At 38.2% G+C, this 25771-nt stretch overlaps 1 protein-coding gene across 1 annotated transcript in view; it reads right to left on the reverse strand.

Annotated features, from left to right (window-relative positions):
- LOC110175400 (CUB and sushi domain-containing protein 1) overlaps window positions 1-25771 on the reverse strand; it is a 324734-nt gene that overhangs the window by 229817 nt on the left and 69146 nt on the right. The window contains 1 exon segment of the mRNA XM_055154309.1: window positions 13218-13434. Within this exon segment, the coding sequence (XP_055010284.1) occupies window positions 13218-13434 (217 nt within the window).

Here is a 25771-nt window from a genome sequence, read left to right on the forward strand (position 1 = left end):
ATATAATATAATAACAGAGAAAAAATATAAATGGTTAAAATAAATTCTACAATCCTAGGCAATCACAATAACAGTTTTGCTACTGGTTCCCCACTAACTGTGGCACCTGTGGTATCCCATCCAAATATTAACCAGACTACACCTTACCTGCTAGCCTTCTTCTGGGATCTGACGAGATCAGGCTTAACAAAGGTATTTATGGGTATTTATCACATTGTGGGGACTAAAATCTGTACACATTTGTCAATTCATTGGAATCTGCCGCCTTTATGGAGACAAAGATCAGGTCTCCATGATGTAAATCCTTTATTACAGTTGAAGTGAGGGTTAGATTAAGGTTAGACAGGTAGTAACTATGGTTAATGTGAGGATCAGTTTCCAAGAAATGAATGTGTATCAATATAGCAAAGAGAAGCATGAGAAAGAACAAGGGGTTCTGTACTGCAGATGGCAAATAAACTGAACTGAGCAGAGCTAAATCCACCCTTCGAACCTACAGGGAGATAGCGATAGATAATCAATAGCAAAAATCTTCAGTGAGTGAATTATTAAGCCTGAAGTGGTTATTCCACAGACCTCTCTAATGCCCTCGCTGGACCAACAAAGATCGTTTTTGGCAGATTTTTGTCCCTGTCTTCAACTCTTATCATAATATAAAAACTGCGCTGAACTTTCTGATGGGCTGGTGACAAGTCCAAGCAGCTTAGAGACTTATCAGGAATACAATAAGAAACAGACAGACGGACCGGGCTAGCCACCGCAAAGGGACTTAGTTCTACTAGCTTTAGCTAAAGCCCCCTACCTCCTCCAACCCCGTCACCCTGCACTTTGTTGAATACACAGCAAGGTCCTAGACGCACATGTGGGGACTCATAAGAAGGGGTTGCATAATGTTTTAAAAAATATGTATAGACAATATGTATAGTCAATCACAATATTATATATATATATATATATATATATATATATATATATATATATATATATATATATATATATATATATATATATATATATATATATATATATATATATATATATATATATATATATATATATATATAAAGTGTTTCTCACCTTCCACGGTGGTAGGTCTCTCTCACCCTCATTCAGCTCGGGTCCTCTACCAGAGGCCTGGGAGCTTGAGAGTTCTGCGCAGTATCTTTGCTGTTCCCAGTACTGCACTTTTCTGGACTGAGATGTCCATTGTTTTTCCCGGTATCTGTTGTAGCCACTCTTCCAGTTTGGGGGTTACAGCCCCGAGTGCTCCGATCACCACAGGCACCACTGATGCCTTTACTTTCCAGGCTCTCTCCAGCTCTTCCTTGAGCCCCTGGTATTTCTCTAGCTTCTCGTGTTCCTTTTTCCTGATATTACCATCACTTGGTATTGCGATGTCAACCACCACGGCTCTGCTCTGTTTCTTATCCACCACCACTATGTCTGGTTGGTTCGCCATCACCATTCTGTCAGTCTGTATCTGGAAGTCCCACAGGATCTTGGCTCGGTCATTCTCCACAACCTTTGGAGGTGTTTCCCACCTTGATCCTGGGGTTTCCAGCCCGTACTCTGCACAGATGTTTCTGTACACTATGCCCGCCACTTGGTTATGTCGCTCCATGTATGCTTTCCCTGCCAGCATCTTACACCCTGCAGTTATGTGCTGGACTGTCTCAGGAGCCTCTTTGCACAGTCTACACCGTGGGTCTTGTCTGGTGTGGTAGATCTGGGCCTCTATTGCTCGAGTGCCCAGGGCCTGCTCCTGAGCAGCCAGGATCAGTGCCTCTGTGCTGTCCTTCAGACCAGCCCTCTCAAGCCATTGGTAGGATTTCTTGATATCAGCCACTTCAGTTATGTTCCGGTGGTACGCCCCATGTAGGGGTTTGTCCTGCCATGATGGTCCCTCCAGCACCTCTTCCTCTGGACCCCACTGTCTGAGACATTCTCTGAGCACCTCATCTGCCGGGGCCTTGTCCTTGATGTACTCAAGGAGCTTGGATGTTTCATCCTGGACAGTGGTTCCCACACTCACTAGTCCTCGGCCCCCTTCCTTCCGGCCTGCGTACAGTCTCAGGGTGCTGGATTTGGGATGGAACCCTCCATGCATGGTCAGGAGCTTTCATGTCTTAACATCTGTGGTCTGTATCTCCTCCTTTGGCCAGCTTACAATCCCTGCAGGGATATATATATATATATATATATATATATATATATATATATATATATATATATATATATATATATATATATATATATATATATAGGAACTATATGGACGAGAAAGAAACCCTGCCTTCTTCATCAAGGGCTAACAGCTGTGTACAGATGTTTTTTAGCAGTGTTGCTTGTAGTCTTGCTGCTAATAGCCATTCTAATTAGGTTTTCATCTAATCACCAAAAGCTCAAGAACACATTTCCAAACATTATAATAAAATCTTTCACCTTTAATGTAAAAGTCTTGGCTGTCTTGTCTCTCTTTCCTTCACATACTGTATCATTTCTGTAGGTCGTTCTTACTCCCAGCCCCTCAGTGTCTCCTCTCCTCACTGGTCCCCTGGATTAGTTCCATTGCCTGGTTATCTAGTGGTGGCCTATTTCTCTCACAGAAGTCTGGATTTAAATCTGCCTTTACAGGTTCAAGTCAAAGTTGTCGAGTTTGTGTGTGTACTCACGCAATTTAATATATAAAAATGTATTTGTATGAGACACCAAGTAAGCAAAATAGACATTTTAGAGGTGGTAGAGCACCTGTTATTGGACATTTTTGTCTCGTGACTCAAGCCAGTTTCAGACAGTAGCGTGCAATCAGATTTGTTTATTTCAGTGACACATGAAAGGAAAACGCAATCAAATTTCTCTCACCTCAGATAAACAAAGTTTAGTGCTTCACTCATTGATTCAGTGGAAATTTGTAATCTTTTTCAGTTCCGTGAGATATTTTCTTCCTTTCTTTTTCCCTCATAAGCAGCCATTTTTGTTTTGATACAGACAGACTATGTGTGATTGGCAAATCCACCTGTCAATCATGCCCATCTGAAAAAATAAAAATCATGTGTCAAAATACAATTTAGAATATACTTTTCAATTAGAATAAGAATATTTATAATCTATCAAAATGAATAGAAAGCATAGAATGCATTTCCCAGTAAGTTTCAAATAAACTCTGACTGGATCAGCAGTAGTGTGGCAGTCACAAACAATAGCTCTCTCTGGGGAGAACACATTTACCAGAGGTTCTGTCTGGTCCAACATAATGAACGTCTATGAAGTTAAGTCTAGAGGCAATGGCCATCTAAATAATTTATCTGACAACAACATAAACAAACAAGATACAGGAATAAGAATATGTCCATTAACTACCATAGCTAATACTTAATCATCCAGTATAGTCTTCTGATTGGTAGCCTTGAGAGCTGTTAATTGTTTTTCTCTTACATCTAAGAACACAGTTAGGTTAAATTCGACAGTGTGGGTTGAGAAACTTATTTTCCCACCTTTTGAAAGTTGTTTTGTTGTGAACAAGAGAAATGGAGCTTAAGTGAGAGCCACAAGGTCAAAGCAACGAGACAAAAAGGCAGCCGCAGACGAGAAGGAAAAAAGGAGAGCGGGGGCGTGTTTAACGGAAGAATAAATGAAGGGGGAAGTTTAGGAAGTTTGCGGCCAGCGGCCGCCTTTTAGAGGGAGTGCTTGCATGCATGTGTGTGTTCTGGAGAGCGGCTAACCTCTACTGGCTATCAAAAAACACACACAAAGCTTTGGTTTGAACTTTGGCCTTTTGCCTCTTCATTCCCTCCTCATCTCTATTTTCTGCACACTGCCCTGCTCTGATTTGGGCTGTGTCTCTACAGCTACAGACACTGCTGCACTGATAACCTTTGTGTGCAGCTCCTGCTCCTCGTGGTGTGCATGCCCTGCCTCTCCTCACCCTCACTAGCATGTAGAATAGAGGCACAAACACAGGAAATTGTATCTGCCGCATCAAGACCTTTGAATCTGGCCATCAGTCATATTATAACAGCAACATGACTGTATTTTGTAGCTGCATATAACAGCTGTTACCTTACAATGGGAGACGGGCTTATAACCAATGGATTTCAATGCTTCATTAAATATGAATATTATAGAACAAAGTTTTCTTTTAATTTATAATCAGCCATAACATCATTTATAACTATGTATATCTCACCTCTAAACATAAAATGAATTTAATAACTGACTGCATGCAGGTTACATTTAAATTAAAAAAATAATAATAACAACAAAATAATGCTTGATACTGTGTGAAACATTTTGACTTTTCGAATTGACAAAACATCGTCTTTTAGATCCAGTGTCTGTGTGTGTGTGTGTGTGTGGGGGGGGGGGGGGGGCTTTCATTTGTCTCCAGTCGTACTTGCTCTCAATGACAGAAAGGACTTCTGGCAACAACAATCAGGGACAGAGGTGTCCTGTGGCCAGACTCAGTCCATTAGTATGCCTTTCATAGAGGTTTGGCTCGGTCTTGTGGTGAAATGCTAAATACTTTCAGGGACTTGATTTAACACCAAAGGTTAATGAATAATCTCACAGAGCAGTCTCTTTATTTCTTACCAGTTTAACTATTCTCTGCACTATTCCATGTGTGCATATTAGGCTTGATTTTGTTAATCAGTTCTGCTCTAATATAGGTGCGTTCTCACATACTCTTATAACTATATAAACTTGCATTTAATTACTATGATTAAATATAATTCACTTGGTGCCACAGTCAGTGCACTTCACATTTGAATGTAGTGGGGTATGAGGGAGTACAGGTATGCACATTCATAAGGTGATACATTATTTGTAAGGCACCTCCTGGCACACCTCAGACCTGTGCACAATGGTGTTGCATGAGAATCCCTTCATTTAAATGACACAAGGAGCAGAATAATAATGTAGGATTAGCTCTGCAGGTCCAACTGTGTTTGGGTCAAAAAGATTTATTTAAACTAGAGTATTTATACCAACAACTGCTTTCACTTCACTCAATGTTTGTCTTGTCTTATCTTGTGACAGGAGTCTTATGGATAGACTGGAGGCAGGTTACAATAACCACTGTCACCACAAAGATGTCTTCTCAAGGAATGCAATTCCCAGTTTATATAAGAGGAACCATGTTATCATAGATATATTTTAGTGATGGTAGCAAGTATGTCGTTTATGTGTCTACTGCCATCAGCAAAAACATACACAGTGCCAAAATATACTATTTCAAAGTATCATTTTTGAAGACCTGGTGCAAAATCTAATATTTACGAGAACCGGAGCTTCAAAAAATGTGCAAGGTAGGGTTTCTCATCAATCAGATGTCACTCATACATCATTTGAAGAGGATTTGCATGTACCTGTCGAGAGGTGCTGGCCTGCAGCTGCTGTAGCTTAAATCCATGTTTCTAATGCGCTACCCACCAACCCAATCATTCACCTGCCATTTGCCGGACTAATCTTTTTTAGGCTGAATTTGCAATTTTCCACTGAACATGTATTATGTTGTGTTTAACTAAGTCAAAATGCATACACAGCTCATTTTCTGTTTCGACATATGACTGAAGTTTATAGTTATGGAAGGTTTGCCAACTGGAGACAGAATTTTTTTTTGTTACATTTATATTATTTAGCGATGAACAATTGAATCTTATTGTATACTATATTCTGTACCTGAAGGGTTAAAAATATGTTCATTTATTTGTTTATTTATCCATTTATTTATTTTAAGCATCACTTTGCACAACCATTCCAAAAATCAACTTCTGATTCTATTCTATTGTTTTTGTTCTATTCATGTATTTGCTCTTTGAAATACTGTACTGAAATACTGTGAGCGACTTTTGCACTACAAATAAAACTCGCTTTACCATGGAAAGAACTCACAGTCTGTCCTGGACAAACACTATCACAGTGTCTCTTGATAGAGAAAATGTGCTCTTTGGTTTGATTAGTAATTAAAGCTCAACATCGTTGAAGCAAACTCCAAAAAATTTTACTCTTTTAGTATTTATCAGAATTCTCCTCTTGTCCTGAGCCTGTCTGGGGCTATCCTCATTTTGACGACTCAGTGGAAATTGAGGGAAAGGCATATTAATTCCTGCCTTCAGATGTGATTTGGGGTGACATCGCATCATCATCAAAAGCACTGACCATTAATTCAAGGGTAAAAGCTCCAATTTATTCTGCAGATTTGAAACAGGCAAATATCATCAGCTACAGCCACTGTGAACAAGTAAATGATAAATGGTCACATTTTTACATACCACCTTTCCACCTTCAAAGCACTTTACAACACGGAACCACTCACCCTTTCACACAGGCACTCATACACCAGTACACGCAGACAGTAGGGGTGAGGTGCGTTCAGAGTCCTGCCCAAGGACACAATGACAGCATTCATCTGTCGAGCTGGAATTGCACCACCAACATTCGGATCAGTGGACAAACACTCTAACCAATTGAGCTACTGCCGCTCTATATCGATATAGTAATTATCATGACAAATAGGCACTGGGCCTGTCACGATATGAAATTTTGGAGTGTGATATATTGGTGAAAACAATATAGACAATAAATGATAATACTGAAACTAATTTATGCCACTGACACAATCACCCTAAAGCAGGATTATCCCCAAATCTATTTCAAAAACATGCACTGCAGTAAATAAATAGTAGAATGAAGCACTTTGGTAGTTAGTTTAAATGAAGTCATAAATGTGATTTATTAGACCATCTCCAGCTCAAATCTTATTATGTAAAACTAGTGCAAAGATAAAGTACCCACTATAAATATTGACCCCTAAAATTGATTGTTCCATCTATCATGTATTAAATGATAAGTCAATATAGTAATTATCATGACAGGCTTCCATGTTTGTTTGTTTGTTTGGTTGGTTGGTTGTTTTTTTTTGTTTGGTTGTTTTTTTGAGGGAAAAACAGTTTACAGCACAAAAACATTTGAGAATGAGCGATGAGAGTACAGTATCAGCATTGATTGAGACCTACTGTATAAATTTCTATTGTTGACATCAGTGTGAGTGGGATGGAGTCGAGTTCCTGCTGCTGACACACATCTGGGTGGGTGTGGTGGGTTAGACAGGCCACAGTGCCACATCAGCCTTTCTTTTATATATTTAAGATTTCAGAGTTCCCCACATGCCAAGTCTGGGGGCAGCTTGAGGGGCGACTGCATAACAAAGATATATCCAACCTCTTATGTGCTCCGCTTTGTGAACACTCAGAGGCCAGTCAGCTCTTCTCCATGTGGGCAGCACAATGTGTTTGTATCAGCAAGTCCAGAGCCATTCACCCAGAAGCTGAGTGAAGAGAAGGGTTTTGGGTCAGCTGGTGTGGAAAGAGGTGGGACCAGGATGAGATAATTACTGCACACTGGCTCAGGGGTCAGAGTAGAATTATTAGGAAAATGTAAAACTGAAAGGCGCAGCTTGTGATGGAGAAGCCCTGACATGACAGGCCAAAGATCTGGACTTCAGCAGGGAGAGGGGCAGGGGCAGAACAAGTCAGACTAGATGACTAAGACATTTTTCAGAAAAGTTGACAGGATATACTTTACAGCGCTGTATATTTATGTCAAACTATACTGCTCCAGCTCAAGATTTCTGGCTGTCCCTGTATGGCAGCATAAACTGAAAAAGTCGACACCATCACTGACAACTGCAGCACTCACCCTGCACACTAGTATTTTCAAGTTCTGAGTTCTAGTTAAGGAAAGTCAACTTCTTTGGATACAGTTATAGTTATTACATTTAAGGGGGTTGATCTTTATATTCTCACTGCTTTAAGTGCCTCAGTTATCGTCCCAGGCGCTAAACTCTGTGTGTAAACTAGCTAGTGCAATTGTGCCTGATTTACCAATGGGAAGTACGTATTATTTCTGCCTCACTGAACTGATATGTAAATGAGCATATTCAGCGAGTACAAAAGTTTGCGTGCCTCTGCTTCAATGGGCTATTGAAGTGTTGAACTGTTGTGCAAATTAACGTTTGACCTTAAATTGGAACATTTTCGAATTTCATTTGGACTGAGGAGCATCTGCCAGGGAAACGGGGAAATCTTCATCTTCAACTTAAATGCAGGATGATAGATCGCAGTAATAACTGCACGTAAATGTGTGCCTGTGGCAACAGAGCAGTGCAGGGATAGGGATGCACATTGCACCTTAACCAGCATCCTACATGATGATGACTGGACCCCGGAGTCTCCACTTTAGAACATGGGACAGACACATGAAAGACCACTTTGATGGACGGCTGCTGTGGAATGCTCTGGGTCAGTGGAAGACTTGTGGGAGTCAGGACCTAAATGTCGCAGGTAAAGAGTTTATATTTTATAACTGCTGCTTTGCAAACAACATGTCACTATCTCATCTGTTCTTGTGGATCATTTAAAGCATTTCAAATCAATATCAAATGCTCTATAGGTGCACAAATTGCAGCAGCAAGCCTGTGAAAAGTTTGTACCTGTCTCTCCAACATACTAAATTATCACACAGTTTTATCTCTGATAATTCTAATAAACCAGACAGAAGGCGTTAAACAACTTAATTTGCATTTCCTCCGCCTCAGATTTTGCGCATGTTAGTGAAAATGCCGAGTTTTGCAGATTCATTCACTCATGGAGCAAAGCTACTTTAGCTTCTTTAGCGTCTCTGTGAAAAATTGCACTGGGCTTTTGCTTTTTAGCAAGTGAGCAAATACTTGATAAATGAGGCCCTAAATTTATTTCCTGATAATAAACGATACAGACTTTGAATCATTACCATAAAAATATATAGTAACAATTCTCGCTCCATTGTCTGAACTCTGCTCCAAAACACAAGTTTTATTGTCAGAGGATCGGCTATGGACATCAATTTAAGAGCCCAGAGTATACCATTGATTATTAGAAATGAGTGAAAATTGCATTAGTCACTCAGCCCTACACTCCACTTCAAACTTTCGAATAAAAATACATTCCAAAATAAATTCTTGAATTGATTAATTGAAATCAACATAAGTAGTTAGCATTACCACCTTAGATCAAGAGGACAGATTTCTCTGCAGGATCAATAAAGTACCTTAACCTAGGAACTTAGGAAGGTTTTCTGAGTTTAATTTACAGGCCAGGTGGGCCCTTTTTGTGAGAACTACAATTCCTCCCATCAGACTAAAACATGCACAGTAGGCTAATGATGAGGCACTCTTGACCATGAACCAATCAGCCCATAGCTCAAGACCAGGAAAAGGGCCCCGGACTCTGTGCTGTGATCACCCACTGCTCCAGACATTCAGAAGCTTTATAGAATGGATAAAATGCAGAGAATAAATTTCCCTTATTGAAAAACCAAGTGTACCTACCTTATCATTCACATTTCCAGTCCAATATGTAGTCACAGTGAGGCGCTGATGGCTGAACTTAGCTTAAGGTGTGTTAGCCTGTAAGCTCAGTGCTACTCGCTGCTTAGTCTCTCGATTTGAAGAGTATTGGGAATGAGTTCACAGTGAGAGCTCTCGGCACCTGAGGCCAACAGCCGCAGAGTCAAAATGAATAAGATCAAGTTTAAGCGTAGGTGTGATTTGAAATAAAGTGTGAAAAACTTAATACTAATTATCACCTCTGACACCTCAGTCTATGTGACATGGGTAACACCTTAGCTCCAAAAATACCTCACAGCAAGATAATGTTATGCTAAATATATTCTTACTAAACAGAAGGCCCCATTTGACAGCAGAGTGGAACATTTCTAACATTCCACACCCCTAATTTATCAATTGCTGAAAGGACGCTAACCAGCAGCAAGATTGAGGTGCAAGGACAGTGAACCTATTCTGAAGATGATTCACACGTTTGAGATAATCATCTTAAATATGATTCACTGTATTAATGTTAGTACAGCCCCTCGTACTGATATCTGTCTAATTCTGTGACTTTTATAATGCTGCGTAAACCTCCTAGTAATGGCAAAAAGAACTTTGACCCAATAGTAACTGTGTGCATTTACTATTTAAATATGCACTATGTAACTTTTCAGGTGGAAGGTCTCTTTGGAGATGGTGTCGCTTTGCATGGTCCATAGTATTGCAATTTACTTGATTATCTCTAAGTAGGCAACGTCACCAGGTCTGTAACTTGGCTTGCTCACAATAAGAATAAATGTTTTCAAAGTATTATTAGCAATAAAACATATATTTTACACAAATGTATTATTCAAAATATATTATAAAAATATAACACTACTACTCTTTGTCCTACTGACTTTTATTCTGACCTATTGCTACTGCTAGTTTAACAGTGAGTACCGACTACCTCCTTTGTTTTTGCTGCCACCAATTGAAAACACATCTCCACTGCTTTTGCCACCATGACCACTAAAGTTAAAGATGCCTCTAAAATCAAATGTGACACTGCTAAAAAAGAAGCTGACCTAAAGCAGGAGTGATCCAGGTGAGTAAAAGTAAAACTGTGCTGATCATTCAGCTGTGACGGTGGTGTTTGCTCATGGCCATAACACCAGACAGCCAAAGGGGAACAGGACGCATTTTAATGTGTAATTCTCTGAATATTTGCTGAAAAAAATATAAATGACATGATTTTTCCTGACATGTCACAAATTGTTGAATTAGGAGCACTCATATCATGTTGTTGTTACTATGTAGGTCTAACTTGTTTATCAAATAAACTTTATCAAACAAGTTGCATAATTTTTAATCCAGCCATTAGGGGTCACTATACTCACAGCATAAGACAGCATACTTCTTGAGTTAGCCCCAAGCCTAGACAACAAGAGATGGATGGGCCAGATAGTTTTTGATTTTATGGCAAAAGATAATCACAGAGAATGCGTTAAAAATTTGTGACTGAAACACAAACATTAAAACTGACACAGCAGTATAAGTACTATTCGATCATCCTCCTAACAGACAAAATACTATTATTACAATTTAAGCAGTGATTGCAAGTCTGAGCGACTTTTGTGACAATGGAGTCTTTCTTTAATTTAAGCCTCTCACAATGAAACATTTGTCAAGTAAAGGAAATGATTGTTTTGTGTGAAACTGAATTGAACAGTAAAGTGTACAAAAATGCTATGGTGTTAAAAATGAAACAGAATTTTGATGGCTTGTCATAAGTACATAAGCAGGGACTGAATTTTAACAAAGCCTGTGTTTTTTGTCTGACATGCTGGCTCTTAAGTTAAACTCAACTCAGAGCTTTACAAATAACATCTGAAAAGTATTGTCAAATATGGCAACCTAATATTAATTTTAGTGCAGTCTGTCTGTGATATACAAGACCCATATATTTCATGTAGTTGTATCTCATCAAGCTGTTACCATGTTTGTTTTCAGGCTTTCTTTTCTATGTGTAAATACAGATAATAAGCATTACTGACTGTGTATGACATGATGTGCTATATACAGCATATGGCTCAAAACTGTTGTGATTAGAAATAGCTGTGCACAATATATTGATAAGTGATCTTAAAGTAATTTTATCCATTCACATTTGTGCTTGACATGAACCTGAACCATGGCATTTACAGGCACATAAAGCACATCTCTGATCCTCTGCTCAAATATTGTCTGAATATCATGGGGGAAAAAAAGAGATAATGATTTTTGTCAGCATCGCCTACGCCGAGAGTGAAATCACCAATTTTGTTCAAAGATCACACACTTGATACAGGTTGTAAGAATGCATTTGTCTGTGTAATCCTTCAGTCATCCAGGTACTGTCCATAGCAAAAGCAAGTTGAATTCTACCACTCAGAAGCTGCAATGATAGAGTGTCAACCTTGACTCAACATAATTACTAATTATTATGGATTAAAATATAAAACTGGATTTCTAAAGCTAAATCATTAGCAAAGTAATGTATATTTTAGTAAAATAATACATTCCCAAGCTTTTATATACACATGGAATGGAAGACATTTTGACAAAGAATGGCATTGCCTTGCAGCCTTGGCTTTGCCAGAGTAGTGCAAATCCAGCCAGTATAAATGCAGAAAATACACTTGGCTTTGAGAAAACCAATACGTGCACTCAGTATTCACACTGCAGGCGACTCATTTCAGCAGTTAACATAAAGCATCGACTCAGTGTCACATAATACAAGTATATGATGTTGTCAGGGAAAGCCCACTGTTCTTCATAACAGCAGCAGTAACCTCGAATCCTGCTTGGTGCGTTCTCTGCTTCTCCTCCCACACACCACAGCACTATGAATAAGCTTCCCACTGAATGCCAACTCTGTAAATGCCATTCTCTTTGCCCTTTATGCAACAATATTACAGTCACACAACTCGCCAAACACTAGCACTGCCAATGCATCAATATCTCATTCCTGATATTTCCAACAAATTAAGTGTGTGACTTTATCTTTGTCACACCACTGGCAGTTCTCAATGGTACTGGATTTTATGATGTTATTAAAGGCTCATTAGAATAGAGCATTTTACCAAATCTTACAAAAATATAATCTGTTGTAAAAAAATATATATATACGTATTGCTTTTATATGAGCATACTCCTGAAGTAAATTTAACTAGAAACAATACCAGCTTATAATTACTATTATCACACAACTTGTACTCCTACATGCCAAAACACAGCTGCTGCTGCTACTACTACTTGTACTAATTATACCTCTAATAATATTGCTAATACTACCACTACTACAAAATTTATTCAAAATATACATCTATTCTATGTCTCTAATTGAAGTACGGTAAAATATCATATCCAATAATGTCTGAATCTTGTAATGGATCAACAAATCTTCAACCATCAAATTAAAATAGCCTCACTAGTAGAGCTGGCAGAAGACTTTCACACTTGATTTTAATATAATACAATAGGAAAATGCTCGATAACGATTCAGTAATAAAATGAGAATAAAAAAATTAAATAAAAATTAAAAAAAAACACAGCTTTTTAGATAATAGGGTGAAATTTTCAACAGAAATAATAGTTCTTTAATAACACCAATTACAAATACAATACCAATTTCAATTTTGTCCAATTAATGTGATCAGAATCAATACTCCTTCAAATAGGTATCTAGTTTTATTATTGACTAGTGTCTGGGTATATTTTTTTGAACAATCCTACTGGCAAACCTTTTTATCTGAAATCCAGCAGCAAGTAGAGACAAAAACACATAAATCCAGACCAAACTTATTTCAGAAATGCCTTGCTTTCTTACCTCATTTTTAAGTTGCCAGGCGACGGTTGCCCATCGTAGACTGACACAATATCAAAGTCCTCCTCCAGCGCCAGTGTGACAAAGGTGAGCTGGATCCTGTTCCTCTCGCCCGTGATGATGAGCCACGTGCAGTTGGCGTAGTTGGGGTAACCGTGAGGGAACCCGGGCGACTCTATGGTCCCATTCAGGCCTTGTACTACACCTCCACATGATTGAGCTAGAAGAGAAGAGAATATAAGAACATTTTAAGTTCACTTCAGATTATTAACAGAGGACCTTGCTTTTAATTGCATCACTTAAGTTTGTGCTAAGTGCTAGGACATGTGTTGCTGCTGTAACAAGCCTGCCCTCCCATGCAATTCTATGATTACACAATGTCACACCTCCTCTTATGATTAGCTATGCCTAGATGTGAAGAGCTAGCAAATTGATATTTCTGGTATCAAGAGAATTCTCAAAATTTTGCGTGCTGTATTGTTGATACATCTCAGGCCAATAGGTTTTGTTCATGGGACATTATAGAATTCTTATTCATTATTATTCAAGGGTTTCAAGAAGGAGTTCTACTTATTCCTTGTTGAGCTGAAGGTTTTGACAGGACAATGGTGTTATAGCAATAATGCAATTCAAATCAAATATTATATCTTTTAAATAACGAAAGGTCCTTACAAAATCATTCAATTCATTTTCTTGAAAACCATGAATAGTTTAAAACTGAGCTGCAGATTTGTTGATCTGGTTTATGGCTAATTTCTGGACCACATGAAACCAAATACTGGATCAAACAAGTCTTCCGTCAGCTTAAATAAACAAATTATTTTTTGCTTTTTGTTTTAACTCACAGTAATTTCAAAAAGTGGTTCCATTATTTGACCCTAATATTCTATCAAAGAAATGTTTCATAGTGTTAGTCTTCCATCTGAAAAAAAACATCAAATTCATGATTGTGAACATAACCCATAGTGTCCCATGACACTTACACTAGTCACATTCATATTTAAACAAGTACACATTACTGTTGTTTTAGCGGCATGGGTCGTGAGAATGCATTACCTTTTAGACCATTCAAATCTCCTGACACTGAGCACTCAAACAAACATGTTGAAATAAGAGCACTTATAGCACTCTGCATATGGCATGTACAAGAACGCGTGACACTCTGTGCATTTTAAACAAGGCTAAGACAGCGAATCTTTCATATCATTTACTCCCACAGTAACACAAAAGTATATGGACTAAATAACTCTAAAGCTAGACCAAATAGAAGTGGGCATTACACAAACAAAAACAAATGTAATGCTAATAATGATATGCTTTGTCAGTTTGTCAGTTTAGTCAGGTCAGCTGTCATGAGTTTCTTAAATGATAATGAACAATGATTAAAAATGTAATGTAAACAATAAGACATTTTAAAGAAAGAATGTTTTTTCCCCACTTCTATAATTGCACTGTTTTTTTCCACCCTGAAAAATACTTCCAGGAAAATACTTAACCAGCTTGGTCCTAAGATAACCTATACTGAACAGACCATGTGCGCACGTGTGTGTTTGTGTGTGTGCGGCCTGTATTGAAGCCAGCAGTAATTGTTTCTCAGATAGCGATGTCTATTGATTTATTAACCTTATATCATTGAGAACACTGTGTGCAAGAGTGTTTAAAGGAGCAAACCCTAAGCTCCCCAGTGACCAGTATATTCCAGTTCACAATCAGCGCTGACCAGAAGTGTGTGTCTCTATATTGGAATAGGATCACTGCACAAGCACCAGATGTTCTTATTTGTCTGAAGTAAGACTAAACTCACAAACACACATTAAATAAATACCTCAACAACAGAAGTCCACATGAGCGGCTAACATGCATGCTCACATACTCCCAACCATCTGGACGGTACAGATTCATTTCAGATTCTTCTCCATTCTCTTTCCAGCCCAATTCACCTCTCCCCTTTAGCTCTCTTTGTGCTTCTTCCTGTCTCCAGTCGGCTTTTGGAGCAGATGGGAGAAGTCCAAATCAGCACATTTTTGCAGTGCAGGCTAACACAATACTTAGCAGAGCTGTAAATACGACTTAGTTTTGCTTAGTTGTGAATACATAAGTATCTGGTGTCTACAAGTGATGAGTTATACAAATTAGGCATAACAATATAGGCAATATAGACCACTTGCTAAAAGTTTGGCTCCACACACAACTAAATACTAATGAATTCTCACACTTTTTTATCAGAACCAGCTAAAAGGGCCCATATTACTCTATTTTCTGATCTATGGTATAATGTTATTTCCATATCACAAACTAGAGTTGTGTTTGGTTTTAGTCACACATGTTTAACATTCCACCTTGTGTTGTCAGGAAATGCTCCACTCTGTTTGTAAAACTACACAGCTGCCTGACTAACAAGGCTGCCAATCTGCGCCATCGGCCTTCTGACCACCACCATCACTCACGCACACACTACTAGGCAATGTGGGTGAAGTGTCTTGCCTAAGGACACAACAACAGTTTTTGCCCCACTGTTTTTGAAGAGGTTACAGCATTATAACTTGACTTAAAGCTCACAAGAGTTCATTTTGCATGATATAAGGCCTTTAGGTATGAGTAACATTTTTGAGTTACATTATGAATACAAGACCACAGTCTTTGCTCTCTGTGTGTATCAAATGTTACCAGGAGAATACCCCAGAAGTGTTGCAGATTTGAAGATCAAACCCAGTTATCTAATTATGAAAATCCTTACATTCACACTTTTAACACCAACGTATAATTACAAAATGTCCAATTACTGTCAACAATATTCCATTCACAACAGGTGCACAATTAAGAGATGATCTGTTGACAATGTTATGCCTGAATAAACAAAATCAAAAACTGCACTAAAATTTGCTCCTGCTAAATTGTCTGTGTTTGTTAAGGGCACCAGTAAATTGAATGCAACAAATGCTTTTCTCCCACATACAAAGTGCAGTATAGCAGCTGCCTGGCACAAACAGGTGCTGTCTATTGTCTGAATGATCAGCACTTGCCAACTAATGTGATGGAAAAGGTTAGGGACATGGGTTTATGGGGTAATTTTTGTCTAACGGTCTGCCTGGTTGTCGTGGAAACAGATAAGACGGACTGTAGATCGTCACAAAACGCAGCAGGAGTAATTACTCATGTTTTTGTCCGCTGTGTCCTCCTGTCACTCAAAGTGCAACCCTCTCGGGACTTGCATTTAAATAAAGTTCTGTTGTGTTTTAGTAGAGGCAGCTTTCTACAAACAAAACAGTGGCAAAATAAGTATGTAGTAGTATCAGGAGTAGTAGTAGGAGTAGTAGTAGTAGCAGTAGTAGTAGTAGCAGTAGCAGTAGCAGTAGTAGTGGCAGTAGTAGCAGTAGTAGTAGCAGTAGCAGTAGTACTAGTAGTAGTAGCAGCAGGAGTAACAGTAGTAGTAGCAGTAGTAGTAGTAGTAGTAATAGCAGTAGTAGCAGTAGTAGTAGTAGTAGCAGTAGTAGTAGCAGCAGTAGTAGCAGTAGCAGTAATAGTAGTAGCAGTAGCAGCAGTAGTAGTAGCAGTAGTAGTAGTAGCAGCAGTAGTAGTAGCAGTAGTAGTAGTAGCAGCAGTAGTAGTAGCAGTATTATCCTAACAGTTGCAGTAGTAGTAGCAGTAGTAGTAGTAGCAGTACTAGTTGTAGCAGTAGCAGCTAACAGTAGTAGCAGTAGTAGTACCAGTAGCAGTAGCACTAGTAGTAGTAGTAGTAGTACCAAGAGTAGTAGTAGCAGTATTATCCTAATAGTAGCAGTAGTAGTAGTAGCAGTTGTAGTAGTAGCAGTAGCAGCTAACAGTAGTAGCAGTAGTAGTACCAGTAGCAGTAGCACTAGTAGTAGTAGTAGTAGTAGCAGTAGCAGTAGCAATAGTAGTAGTAGCAGTAGTAGCAGTAGCAATAGTAGTAGTAGCAGTAGCAGTAGTAGCAGTAGTTGCAAGTAGTTGAAATCCTTGAAAATATAGGTGTACAATACATCTTACATATATATACTAGGGCCGGGCACATTAACGCGTTAACTTTGCGTTAACTAATTAAGTCATTAACGCCGACAATTATTTTAACGCTGTTAACGAAGTTTTTATTATTTATTTATTTATTTTATTATAAACGTCTGTTTCTCACTGGCTTTTATTTTTAAAAAGTCCACCACGAGCGTTTCTTTAAGTTTGACATCTTTTCTTTACACTTTTTTCACTTTTTTCTGACCACGTGAGATGTAACATGCCCTCCGCGAGCCGCGGGCCCCGGCCGCGGGCTCCGGACGTCTTTTCTTTACACTTTTTTCAGTTTTTTTCTGACCACGTGAGATGCAACGTGCCCGAGCCTCCGCCAGCCGCGGCCTCAGCCGCAGGTTCAGCTGCGGGCACCGGCTCTGAGCTGAGCTTATTTCTTTAGTTCAGTGCTGGACTAACTGATTTACCCAGATACCATTGGAAGAAAAAAATGTGATTGGTCCATTTCCATTCCATTATATTAACCCTTTGTTTCCTAAGAAATATCAATCCACGTTTATAACACTGATCTAGAAATTATTAATAGTGTAGTGTTTATTACTCACAGCATAAAAAATATTCAATAAATATAATAGTAGTACAAATGTCCATTCAGTATTTTTTCTTGAGCCTTTCCTGAATACCTTGAAGGCTCTGAGGGTTCCCCTGTGAAAGAAATGCTGTTCATTTACATTTCCAATAAAAGAGCGCTATACTCTACTTTTTAATTCATTAATTGGTTTTGCGTATAACATGCGATTTATCACGATTAATCGTGATTAATCACTCAAACTCATGCGATTAATCGTGATTAAAAATTTTTATTTTTGCCCAGTCCTAATATATACATATTCAAAAATCAATAAATCATTAATCAATCATTAAAAAAGATTTATAAAAATATACACAAAAAGAAAAACCTCCCCCATCCCGGTCTAAAGCCTCAACCAAGCAATGGCCTGCTACAAAGTTGTTGGAGGCATTCAGTGAAAACTTACCATAAGGTAAATGCATCACTGCATACACTGGCTATAGAAAGTTCTAGTTGGGCTATATCTAAAAGTGTAGACAGACAAAACAAAAGACAGTGTAGCGGGTTCCAGTGTGCGGCCACCTCTTTGCTGCTGTGAAGCCTTTCCATTCAAAGTTCCATATTCATAAACAACATGGTCACAAATGAACGCACAACCAGGGAAAACACATGTCCTCACACCTTGTATATGTTGCTTAGGCCCCTTGAGTGTATGATGCGCTCAGCCTCTCCATACACATGAATAATACAACTTCCTGCCATATGCACATGTTTGCTGCACTGGGATACATACACTGCAGCAAAGTAATCTTTAAGAGACAGGATGACAAGCTTTACTTCTGTTTGAGTTCATCTCCGAGGCTCTTGTTCCTTAGGCAAACACATTACGACTCCTGCACTCAGTGGTTCTAAGTATGTTGCAGGCTAAGAGTGTCTTCATAAAAAAAAATAATATGCCATTATAAATTGCATTCATGACAACAGTATGCTTGAGTACATTAAACTAAGGAGCTCTCCAAGGTAATATTCCTGCCCCACTGCTTTTTATACTTAACACCAATATATCTAGTCTCAGTCATCTAAGAGTGTTTCATAGTAACAAAAGGTTAGTTTTGGAACTTCTCCTTTCTGAGGTAGATATGAACCTTCTGTTTCACTTGTGTTAGCTCAAAATACAAATCCCCAAAAAAGACCACTGTTTTCAAGAGTGTGGTCAGTCCAGCTGATTACTTTTTTAAACCTTTTGTTACTACCAGATTTTAATAACATCTCCAGCAACGTCAAAAATACTGTGACGCTAAACTCAATTTTGGATGATCAGAATGAATAGGTGTAACTGGATCTTTCTATTCTTTAAAACCACAGTATGTCACTAGGGGTGTAACGATATCCAAGTCTCACGATACGATATTGTCATGGTATGAGTATCACTGTACGATATTTATTGCAATATCATGGGAAAGCTCATGATTATTGATGTAACAATATCCAAATCTCTCGATACGATATTTTCACGATACCCAATCTCACGGTACGATATTTATTGTGATATTTTGTGACTAACACTTAAGTTCTTAGATTTAAAAGTGCTTAGAACTGTTATTTCTTCTTGTAGTCTGCACTGAAATAGAGCAAAGGATCATGGTCTATGTAGTTTCCTCTGTATTATTTTAGCTATTGCTGCACCATAACTCTTAATTTAAGCAAAGGAACTTGCAATTCAATATACTGTGATGGTCCACGATATTATTGTGAGAACTCTGACGATACGATATCACGATATTTCAGTTATTGTTACATCCCTATATGTATCATTTAGTCAAAAAAGACTACAATAAAACCTTTTTTTCCTGAGGCTCTAATCTTCTGCAGTATGGCATAAAATGGAGAATGGTGTAATTTTTCTATTTCCATAGAATCATACAGGTAATGTGATATCTGAACCAGAAAGTTGTATACTGTACGTTTAACATATTAATAATAATAACGCAATGGTTTAATATTCCTAGGGGTCACCACAATAGTCTGCATACAAGTTGCCAGTAAAATTAGCTTAGGTCTTCTAGTTGAACGTCCAACTCCAACTGATAGGGTTGTTACGGACTTAAAAGGTCCACTGCCTGTAATTTGGTTGTAACTGGATTTTAAGAGAGTCTTTAAACACAAAAGTGGAGTGTGTGACTATGTCCAAATGCCCAATAACTTGTAAACTTTTTAGTGATGGATTGGCTGTGTCCAGAGATCTACATAAGAATGGTGCAGATTGGTGTGTCTGAGGAGCTGAGAAGCTGAGAGGGTTGGAGTGTTCTGATAGGACCTGACCACAAGGCCCCTGGCTCATAAATCACACCCTGGTCCCCTCTTCTCCAGCGCGTACTGGGCCACAAATCAAATGCATCATTCCGAGTTACGCTGTGTAGAGCTATTGACTGCGCTGATTCAATAGTCGCAATGAAGGAGGAAAGACGAAAGAGCAGAGAATTGGGATCACAGTTCTGTTTATGCTATGGATCCCACCATCCAATAGAGCTGATTGATCTGATTGTAATTTTTAATAGAGACATTGTGATTAAGACTCAGTTTACAATTAGGAATGGTTCAATGAGGATTTTTCAGAAAATATTTTACTGTTTTATATTGCAATCTCTGTACTCAAGACATCATATTTTTAGATTAAACAAAGGTAAAGAAATATCAAGTTGTATGTAACTTTAACAAGGCCATCAAACTGATGTTAAGTTAAAACAAAGTTCACAAATCGTTTTTGTAAAAGTAGTTACAAAGAGATTTATCTGAGACATAAAGTTATTTGTTGCATTGTATGAACTTGCAACCACATTTTTAAACAAATTGCTCTTCTATTACCATTTGTGCTGACAAGCAGTGTTGGGAAGTAACTGAATACATGAATACTAACTGTGAGTACCTGTATTAGGGGTACTCTTTCATTTGGTGGTATTTAGTTATTTAATACTTGTCTAAATTAAGAGGAATACTTAACAGTACTTCATCATGCAATTTTTGTTTTGAAAATGGTTTTGAATGTCACAGTGTTATTAAGAAAAATAGAAAACATACTCTCACAACCGTATGCATTTCTTTCACAGGTGGGTGTCAACATGTTAATCTATCTTAATTCAAAGTAACACGGTTTCATAAAAAGTATTCATAGAAGATGTCTCCATGGCCTTGTCGTGTTGCTGTGTCCCTAAGGGAACAGCTTTCACCATGTAAATACTTAAATCCTCTTTGTAAATTGTCACATGTAAATATGAATTTGAGCATATGTAAACCCTGCAACTATGGACGCTCTCTCAAGGATCTACCTCTGATTATTTATGTTTTGATTTGTTTTTATTATGATTTTAATGTATTTCTTATTCTGTAAAGCACTTTGAATTACTTTGTGTACGAATTGTGCTATACAAATAAACTTGCCTTGCCTTGCCTTGCCTCTTTGTAGAGGTGGGCAAAAGTGACAAAACTGAATATCTCAATCTGTTAATGTCTTATTCCAGTGACAATATTCAGACAATATTATGGCAGTCTATCAAAAATGTGCAAAAACATAATGGGCAATATGACAACAAATATCTCTTATTTGAAAAATTACACTGCATAACTTTGTTTAATTTAAAGTAAACATGAAAAAATGTACTTTAGCTTTAAACAACATTGTAACTTTGCTTCCTTATCCAAAACATACTGTGGTATATAATTTTGCTTAATTTGTGCTTTTTAATTCATTATGAAGATGTATTGCTCTGAGCCTCAGAAATTATACAATTTCCATTTTACCCAGATTGTTTTGTCACAGGTAGGAATCCTGTGAAGTTTTTAAGTCAATATAGACTCATTGTGGGTTTTCTATCATCAAATTGCTTTCATTACAACTGCACATGGGTCACGTGACACAAAATGTGTGTTGTTCATACATTATTTTAAGTTCTAAAACATAAAATAGCAAACATACTCAAAATCATGTTTCAAGGTCAAAAACAATAAAAATAATGGATACTAATCACATAAAAATATGTATTATTTTCAGTAACTCCCCTCTCCTTAGTTATGTATTTCAATGAATGTGGTTTTATCTTGTTTACCTTGCTAAAGAAATTGCCATTTGCCATACAGACAAAACTTCCATTTAAAACTTTTAAATCAGCCGCTCTTCAGATGTCTCTCTTGTTTATTTTACATTTATGAGAGACGTGCCCGAGTTGCCGTCCTGCCTCTCTTATGTCCACATCTCATCATGCACCCAGTCTAGCCACCATCCTCCTTCAATTATCTGTCTATTTGTATGATCGCACCGCTGACTAATTGTCATTACGTGGCTTCCTGGCTATGATTACCTGTATGTCCCCTGGTGTCATTACATTGTTCTTTGACTTGGCTGTTAGAAAGTCTTTGTTTTTTCCAATGTTTTTATTTTTTTATTCCACCCACTCACTGTCTATATTTATCACACAAGAACAAATACTTCACCTCTTACTGTCTGTCGTGCACCAGGTCGAGCATATCTCCTGCTCTGAGTCGGACAGCTGACAAATAGTTTAAGCAAATGGGACAGCGCTTAGAGTCAACTGTCTGCGCCGTTTAGGTAGGACTCACTGGAGATAAAAGCTAGTCTGTGTCAGATATGAAGAAAGCCAAGTTAATTGGGCTGAAAAGTGCTGCATGAAGACTTTAAAGTGCCAATAATAGATATGGTATAGGTCAACTTGCTAACTCCAACCACAAGGGGTCAATAAAGGATAAATTACCATTTTTGGTTCCGTTTAATTAAAAGCGTAGTATGCGCATTTTCTAGTGGTGGGTCTGTCATTGCTTTGTCTGGAATGTACCACAGTAAACTTTTATCTTCTATCTATCACTGTGGAGATTAGAAGGTGACACCAGCAGTAACAGATCATTCAATCACTATTTCATCTTTGCACTGTTTCTCCTTACCCACTTATAGCTGAGATATATATTGTGCATTAGTATATTTCTATATTTTATTTGTACTTTTACAAATACATTTGCTTAATCATGCCTTGATACCAGTTTCTTGCTATTTTTGCTACTTATTTAGAGTGTATTACCATTTATATTGCTGCTTTATATTGTGATGAGTGAGCTACTGTGTCCAAATAATTTCCCTTGTGGATCAATGAAGTTTGTCTGAGTGTAAGTTTAGTTACAGGTCAGATCTGTGGAAAGGTGATTACGCTCACAATAACCCTTTAATTAGGTAAAAATTTAATTGGCAAAAAATGCATAATAGATAAGTTAAATGCCATACTGTGAAACATTCCAGGTGAGGCAATAGCATCTGGATGGAGACAAGCAGATGGCATACTCCACAACAGAAAATGTACAGAGTGCACCTTTAATGTAGGTCATTAACTACCCACTGCACCTAACACTGCGAGATGGGGTCAACGCCATGGCAGTGCCCTCTATAAATGCTTCCAGTTCTCTTACAAATTCATCACTGTCACATCGAAGCACTGAAAACTTGTAGTAAATTCAATGAACCAGATAGCCTCGGTCACCATGGTAACCCCAGAATACAGCTGACTCATGTTTCACGGCCCTCTGACACACGCTCACGCCCCCGGGATGTGAGTGGAGGCTAAGTTGAGAGTAAATCCCCGGCAGTGTCAGGGAGAGGTGCACAGTGGCGTCTGGAGATAGGACAAACAGGTAGGAGTGTGCGTCAGAAATAGAACCAACCAAAATAAGGCCGGAGCAGAGGGAAGCGGCTGGGGAGAGAACTTCACATGACTGCACATTTATTTAGATTTGCAAACGTAGCTAGCCTCCTGTTTTAGAGGACTTTGGAAAGATTCTCACTTTGAATCAGCATAATAGGTTTAACTTTTTGAATAAAAGCAATTTTATTGCATCAACCCAGCTACTTAATGTTATAATGTTATAAGCAACTTTACTTTTTATGTCTGTTTTAGATCTAGATAAAGAGAGAGCATTCAGATAGGGGTTCTGGTATTCAACCTTTGCTAAATCAATGTTTACAAATTAATGCAAAGTAGGAGGCAGATTAGATTTGCTGTGATGTTGGGATAACCTGTCAAAAAGATAAGAAACATATCATTGATCAAACATAAGAAAAATAATATAATTTCAAACAGCCTTTATACAAAAACATAACCCCTCTAAATAACACTAAATAACTGGAGGGATGTTTTGCATTTATTCTTTGCAAATTTCTCAGTTGTTTTTACCTGCTATATAGCTAAATAAAAACAATTGACATTTTGTAGATTAAATGATTATCCCTCTGCCATAAATCCTAACAATATACAGATTAACTACATAACTTTTTGAGTGGCATGACAAAATAAAAGCCCTAATAGACCTTTGGGTGTATTCTGCAGAATAGTTCCAGATGAAGTTGTACTGTAGGCATGTATTTACTTTAGGCACTGCCAAATCCACTGATAATACATAGACAGTGTCAGGACTCGTGGACACAAAAGTGCGATTTCTGTTATTTACCTGGGCCATGTAAGCAGAGGAGCACACACTTGTTTGTTGGAGGTGAAAAGATGCAGTGTGTGATTTGAAGCCCAGAGCACCGAGGGCAGTTTTATGAAGTGTTACAAAATGTAGTGTACAACAGCACGCACTACCTGCAGCATTGACAGCTTATTAGCCACAGTTTCACCACAGTATGGACCTACAGCACCCTGACAGCTGAGCAATTTAAGGGTCAGAAGTAACCGCCAAATGACTCCAAATATAAGGATGAAACTCACAGAGATCCATGTTATGAGCAACAACAAACACTAATGAAAAAGTTTAGAGGAGTTTGGGGACAAAACAAGCACATACTACTGTGCCCAATCTAACTTTTTTGGTGCTGGAGCTGCCACCTGCAGGTGTCCATGGAGATACTACTTATGTGCCTGGAAAGTATTACATTTAATTTTAATTTTAGATTCAATTACAGGTGTGTTTATAGCACAAAGAGCTGCTTGAAAAACATGGATTCTTACTGTGAGTATCCATATATTTGACCAGTAACTTGACCTGGTGGCGCTTTTCTCTACGGAGGTGTATATATATATATATATATATATATATATATATATATATATATATATATACACACTACAGACAAAGCAATAATCTCCATGGAGACAAGCAGGCATGTGTGTCCATACACAAAAAGTGCTGTAATATTCTTAGAGAGATTTACTGTACCTGATCATTGATTATACTTAGAACTGTTTTGTCACTGATAGGATTAATGCTACAAGTGTGTGATTTTATTGTAACAAACAGCAGCAGTAGTAATAGTAGTATTCTCCTCGGAGATGCCCTTTTGTTGCAAGTTTAAGCCACAAAACTGCTTGAGAGTTCACCTCCACTCCATGTAGCTCTGCCCCTGAGTCAATGGAGGGGAAACTCATAGATATCCGCAAAGCCATCTAACTAGAAAAGATGTGACAATGAAAATCACTGAAGCCCCACTAGCTCATAGTGTTATTGCTCAAATAAGAGGCAGCCAACTCAATATTTAAGTTACCCCTGGGTCTGGGAAAGAAGAAAGAACGTTCCTGTGCATTCCTTGAAACACAACCTTCACACACACAAACACACACACATAAATACATGAAGACCGTCGGCGGTCAAAGGCTAATATCAAATACGTGAAGTCAGCAATCTGCTAACTGTGTGTTTGAGCAGAGAAGCAGAATGGACGCTGAAAGCGAGCACTGGTAAGCAATCTTTTCTATTTGTTTGTGTGGTTGAGGTTTGCGTGTGTGTGGTTGTGTGTGTGTGGTTGTGTGTGTATGTGTGCAGCCTAGGGTGTACCAGGGTGTGTATCCGCATGTGGTAAATTCGACTATTATGCTGAGATGTTCTAATAAAAATGTAGCTGGCGGTCAGGACTGGGTCACTTTGTCACTGCTGACGAAACACAAAAACCCACATGCTTACAAATGCACAACAATACCGCACTCTCTCTCCCAAAGCACCTCAAATCCACTCTCAG

The sequence above is a fragment of the Boleophthalmus pectinirostris genome, unplaced genomic scaffold, assembly GCF_026225935.1.
Source record: "Boleophthalmus pectinirostris isolate CB_2022bp ecotype Guang Dong unplaced genomic scaffold, ASM2622593v1 HiC_scaffold_19, whole genome shotgun sequence".
Taxonomy (NCBI): domain Eukaryota; kingdom Metazoa; phylum Chordata; class Actinopteri; order Gobiiformes; family Gobiidae; genus Boleophthalmus; species Boleophthalmus pectinirostris.